Source organism: Humulus lupulus, chromosome X, assembly GCF_963169125.1.
Source record: "Humulus lupulus chromosome X, drHumLupu1.1, whole genome shotgun sequence".
Taxonomy (NCBI): Eukaryota; Viridiplantae; Streptophyta; class Magnoliopsida; order Rosales; family Cannabaceae; genus Humulus; species Humulus lupulus.
The window spans coordinates 224,609,971-224,615,902 of NC_084802.1; the positions used below are offsets into that span (position 1 = coordinate 224,609,971).

The following is a 5,932-nucleotide window of genomic DNA, read 5'->3' on the forward strand; positions in this document are numbered from 1 at the left end:
AGGCCTTCACACTGCTTATAACCTTTAATTACAAGTCGTGCCTTGTACTTATCAATTGAACCATCAAATTTAATTTTCCTTTTGAAAATCCATTTGGCCCCTAAAGGCTTACATCCTGGGGGAAGATATACTAACTCCCAGGTGTGATTTTGAAGTATGGATTCAATCTCCCTATTAATAGCATCTTTCCATAAAGAGCCTTCAATGGAGTTCACAGCTTCATCAAAGCTTTGAGGTTCACCTTCTAGCAAATAGGTCAGAAAATCTGGACCAAAAGATTTTTTTGTTCTAATTCTTTTGCTACGTCTAGGTTCATCCTCACATTCTTGACTTTGATCCTGACTATTTCAGCAATAGTCTCATGTGTTCGTTTCAACGAACTTGAATCCTCTTTTGATCTAAGAGGAAATACGTGTTCAAAGAACGACGCATTTCTGGATTCCATTATCGTGTTTTTGTGTATGTCAGATATTTTAGACTCATACACCAAAAACCGATACGCACTACTATTATGTGCATAACCAATGAAAATGCAATCAATAGTTTTTGGACCTATTTTTACCATTTTTGGTAAAGGTACAACCACTTTGGCAAGACACCCCCACACTCTTAAGTATTTGAAGGAAGGTTTTGTTCCTTTCCATAACTCATAAGGGGTCTTATCTTCTTTCTTTTTGGGTATCTTATTTAAAGATAATTAGCTGATAAGATAGCTTTTCCCCACATGTTCTGCGGCAATCCAGAACTAATCAACATCGCATTCATCATCTCTTTCAATGTACGATTTTTCCGTTCAGCAACACCATTTTGCTGAGGTGAATAAGGTGCAGTGTTTTCATGGATGATTCCATTTTTTGCACAGAATTCACGAAATGGTGATTCATATTCACCACCTCCATCACTTCTCGACACCTTAATCTTTTTGTTAAGTTGATTCTCAACTTCGGTCTTATAGAGAACAAATTTCTCTATAGCCTCATCTTTGCTTTTCAGCAAATACACATAGCAATATTTCGTGCTATCATCGACAAAAGTAATAAAATACTTATTGCCTCCCCTTGTTTGAACAAATTTTAAATCACATACATCGATATGAATTAAATTTAGGGGTTCATTATTCCTTTCAATCGTTTTGAAGGAAGACCTTGTTAGTTTTGCCTCAACACAGGTTTCATACTTATGATTTGAATCAATGTGGGATTTTGGTATGTGATTCAAGTTAATTAATCTCCGTAGAGTATCATAATTAACATGTCCTAGTCTACCATGCCAAACATTGGAAGACTCAAGCAAGTAAGTAGAAGAGTTATTAACTTTATTGATAATTGGTTAAACTACCATTACATTGAGTTTAAACAACCCATCAGTTACATAACCACTTCCCACATACATTCCACTTTTGGATAGAACAACTTTGTCTGACTCAAATACAATTCGGAATCCGTGTTTGTTCATCAGTGAACCAGACACTAGGTTTTTCCGGATCTCTGGTACGTACAGTACGTTGTTCAGAGTTAGCTCCTTTCCAGAAGTCATTTTTAGGATCACACTTTCTTGACCCGCAATTTTAGATGTGGCAGAATTTCCCATGAAAATCTTCTCGCCATTATCTACCTATTCAAAAGATTTGAACAGACTCTTGTCTGAGCATACATGCCGAGTGGCACCAGTATCAATCCACCACTCCATTGGGTTGGAATTGACTAGGTTTATCTCAGACACCATGATTGATAGATTTATTAAATCAAACTTAAAGAAAATTCTTAGGTTAGCCTGGAAGGGTAAAAAACCCAGCCATTCGTGGTCTAGCCTCTCGTAGAATATTTCTTTGAGTATTTATCCAGCCTCAAATATCTCTACTAGATAATTTCCAAAGAATACTAGAAGATGGGTCTAGCCCCTGCCTCCGCAGTCTAGTTTCTTTGAAAATATTCAATTCCCAGAACTTCTCTAGTGAGATTTAAGTTCAAACGAACTTTTCGCAATAACAATATCTTTCAATATATAGATATAGAAATATCACTGATAGATATATTTATAATAATATAAAATATATCTAACATTCAAATATTATATTTAAACAATAATCTGTTTTAAGATTGTAGGATAAAACATAACGTATATAATACTTGAATAAACGCAATATGATAAATACAATATTTATATCTACTAAATTAAAGATACATAAATATTATAATTATAAATAATGCAATATAAATAACTTATAATATATATAACAATATTATAATTATAAATAATACAATATAAATAACTTATAATATATATAACAATATTATAATTATAAATAACATAATATAAATAATTATAATATAAATAGCAATTATAATTAAATTAGACAATAATTATAAAGAACAAAATAAAAGCCGAGGCCTGTGTAACACACAATTTTCTTAAAACAGATTCGCCGCCTCTACGAAGTTTCGACGTCTATCTCCCAGGATATAACGGTGAACGACAAGTAACTCAATTACTTCGCCGAACCAAATATACCTGAACTCTATCACACTAGAACAGATCTAAGAACTCTAAAGAATAGAAAGAAAAAAAATACTATTGAAAATATATATATCTCAATCTTCAAAGGAAGACAAATATATATAATTATAAGTTTTTTGTGTAATTTAACTAAGACCACTAATCTCTATATATAGAATTTTCCTAAGGCACAATTTTATTCCCAAGCAATGTGAGACAACAATCCAATTTTTTTTTTTCATTCAAAATATCCAACAAACCATTTATATAATATGTAAGATATATATTTATGCACATGGCCTCGAAAATTGGGCTTCAATTACAATTTCTCTAGTATCGAATAGAGGAACAAAGTGATGGAACATTGTCAATGTAGCGTGAAAAGCATAAGAAAAATGGGGCTGGGATGAGTCCCCAGTCACAAAGTTTGGTAACCATGAGCTATTATCCACATATGTTGACCCATCCATGGGTGACCCGTTTGTTGTGCTTGTACACGTACTTGTGCTACTTGTAGAGGTATCTCTTGCAGATTTTTGACTGTATAATTAAAATACAACAAAATTAATTTAAAATATATTAAATTTTTGGCAAATATCTTAATCATAATCATTAATAAGTAACTTTTCAGCTACATATATAAATATATAATGAAATATATACGACACATATTATTATACCAATTAGCTGTGTTAACTTGTGAACAACAAAAGTTAAAAAGGTACGATTTGAAAAAAGTTGTATGAAAGCAAAACGGAATTAATTAATATTTGCTGAAAACAAAACTGCACTGCTAATATATAGCAGATTCATTGTTGAAGCATAAAATAAACGACGTGGTTAAAAACGGAATTGTGCGATAATGAGACATGATACTTAGTTTTTATTACAAGAATGCTATGAAAAAAGCCTACAAAAACAAACAAATTTCGATAGATAACACGTGTGGTATTTTAACCTTTTCCTGCAAGTTACGTGTTGCATTCTAGCATTTTTCTGCAAGTCACAGCTTCTCTAGCAAGCAGCCCTGACTTATAAAAGGACGGCCAACAGAAGCTATGAGACAGACAGAAAGGAAGATAAGATTCATACTTATCATTAGCGTGCCTCTCCATAAACTAGCTCTTCTTAGCCTAAGTCAACTTTTCTCAAACAGATTAGGTTGATCATCATAACCTACACCACACTTTCTCACCCTAACACATATAGATATATTTCCAACCTTGCACAAACTTGATTACAAACTCTATTACCCATATATATATATATATATGCATTCTCCAACCTTGCATAACCTAGCTTACTAGAAGATCGTACATATTTCCAACCTTGCATAATCTAGCTACCAATCTATATATATATATATATATAGGCATTCTCCAACCTTGCATAACCTAGTTTACTAGAAGATGATACATACTTCCAACCTTGCATAATCTAGCTACCAATATATATATATATATATGCATTCTCGAGCCTTGCATAACTTAGCTTGCTACAAATTCATATATGTTTCCAATCTTGCATAGTTAAGCTTGCTACAAAATTACTACAAGCTAGCTATATCCAGCAAAATAAACGTCTTAAGATACAAAAAGAAATTTATACCACAAATCTATCTAAGTTGTTTAAGCGATAAAGATGATGGGCTATGCTCCTTTTGTTGTAATCTTCTATTACCGTTGATATAGGCAATAATCACACATATATTACTGAACCACATAAATATGTATTGTTTATTTTTTTATTTATTCGTTATGCATCATATATCATCCATAGTTTATTATATTGTTTATATTTTTATTAAATGTTCAACTAGAACCTGAACATTCATTATCTAAAATAATTAATTAATATAGCAGATAAAGTTATTTAATAATAATTAACATAACCTAAGTTATATTCGAAAAATAAAATATATCCTTAATTATCTTGTGGAGGAACGGCAGCATGTTATGGTGTAATCAGCTCCAGCACAAGTAAATGTACTCGTGGGATCGTCGTAAGCATAGCTATACGACTTCGGACACGCCGATTTAAATATCTCGGAATACACCGTCGGCTTACAAGTCGCCGGTGATCCGTGCTCTCCGTTACAACAATACTCAGGCTTAGCAAATACCTCACACGCGCTCTTACACTCCTCACTATTCCCGACTCTCAGCTCCGACGGGCATTGCTGGTTCAGGTCGGTGACGCACCCGGTTGACAAACACGAGCCCGACCCACCACTCGCGTCCACCACCAATGGAAGATTATGCTTATCTACTAAGCTCACGTCGTAGAAGTCCAGGGTTCCCGAAGCGACCGTGAACTCAGCTAGAGTGGCAGGTGGGTTGGCCCCGGCGCCATTGCACTCAAGCTGGTTCGATCCAGTCTCCGGTGGTGCAGCTGCCTTGACCGGTGACCGAGTCAAATGTACAACCGGTCCGGCCCCAGAATCGACCCGACCAGTTGGGTGGGGCTTGGAAAGACCGAGACCCGCCCTGTGGAAGTTCGAATCCGGTGCTGTGTAGTCTGTCGCTGCCCGCATTAGATAAAATTCCGGGCCACACTGTGTAGCCGCATTTGTTTTTTAGTGTAAATTTAGCTCCCGACGTGCCTAAATTAACCAATTAAAATAAACACAATTTACGTATATCAATGTTATATATATATTGATAAATATAATATAATAACTAGCTAGACATGCAACTTAAAATATATAATGTTACCTTTGAAGATTATAAGCAAAATGAGAGTGATCCTCATAATGTAAACATTGGAAGAAGAGTGGGAGAAGTTCAAATCCATATTTAGAGAAGAAAAATGATCAGAATAGCTATTTTGATATTAATGGTAATGGAATGGGAGATATACATGCTATATATAATTAAGGACTAGAGGGAGTTGAAGGCAATGAGAAAAATTAGTCTTGTCAGAAACATGAGTTTTGGAGAATAAAATCTGAGTACGCATAGGCTACTATTTGGCAGAGTGTTACTATTTGGCAGTGCCTAACAACATAATCAAAGTATTATTCTATGATTAATTAGCATACTTTATAATAATTATTAAATTTAATTAAATAGATGCTAATATTAAATTACATCTATGACTATATAATAACTATATGACACGAGCAATTCTCATAAAATAAATAAAAAAGAAAGAGAGAATAACAAAGTGGGTGCTGGAGGATGGAGGAATATAATATTATCTGCTGTTATGTAATGACAAAAGTTATTTAAGTTCACGTGACCAAGAAAGGTCAAACATGATCAAGCTATGAAGAAAAAGTAAAGAAATATAAATGTGGCCACACCATGCAAGGCGAAATTTCTGCCCACTAACGGATCGCAGGGCCTACCTACTAGATAGTGCTAAGAAGATATATATATTGGGAAGTTTTTTTGGTGCGGGCGTGAACGCCCCATATATACGGTTTTTAAATTAT

At 34.0% G+C, this 5,932-nt stretch overlaps 1 protein-coding gene across 1 annotated transcript; it reads right to left on the reverse strand.

Annotated features, from left to right (window-relative positions):
- Positions 1–687: 687 nt before the first annotated feature.
- On the reverse strand, positions 688–5,289 carry LOC133806809 (PR5-like receptor kinase). The gene is given in 7 exon segments (XM_062244897.1): positions 688–918; positions 1,339–1,614; positions 2,820–3,038; positions 4,024–4,034; positions 4,441–4,871; positions 4,873–5,174; positions 5,257–5,289. Coding segments are annotated over 7 exon segments (1,503 nt in total).
- Between the last annotated feature and the right edge of the window lie 643 nt (positions 5,290–5,932).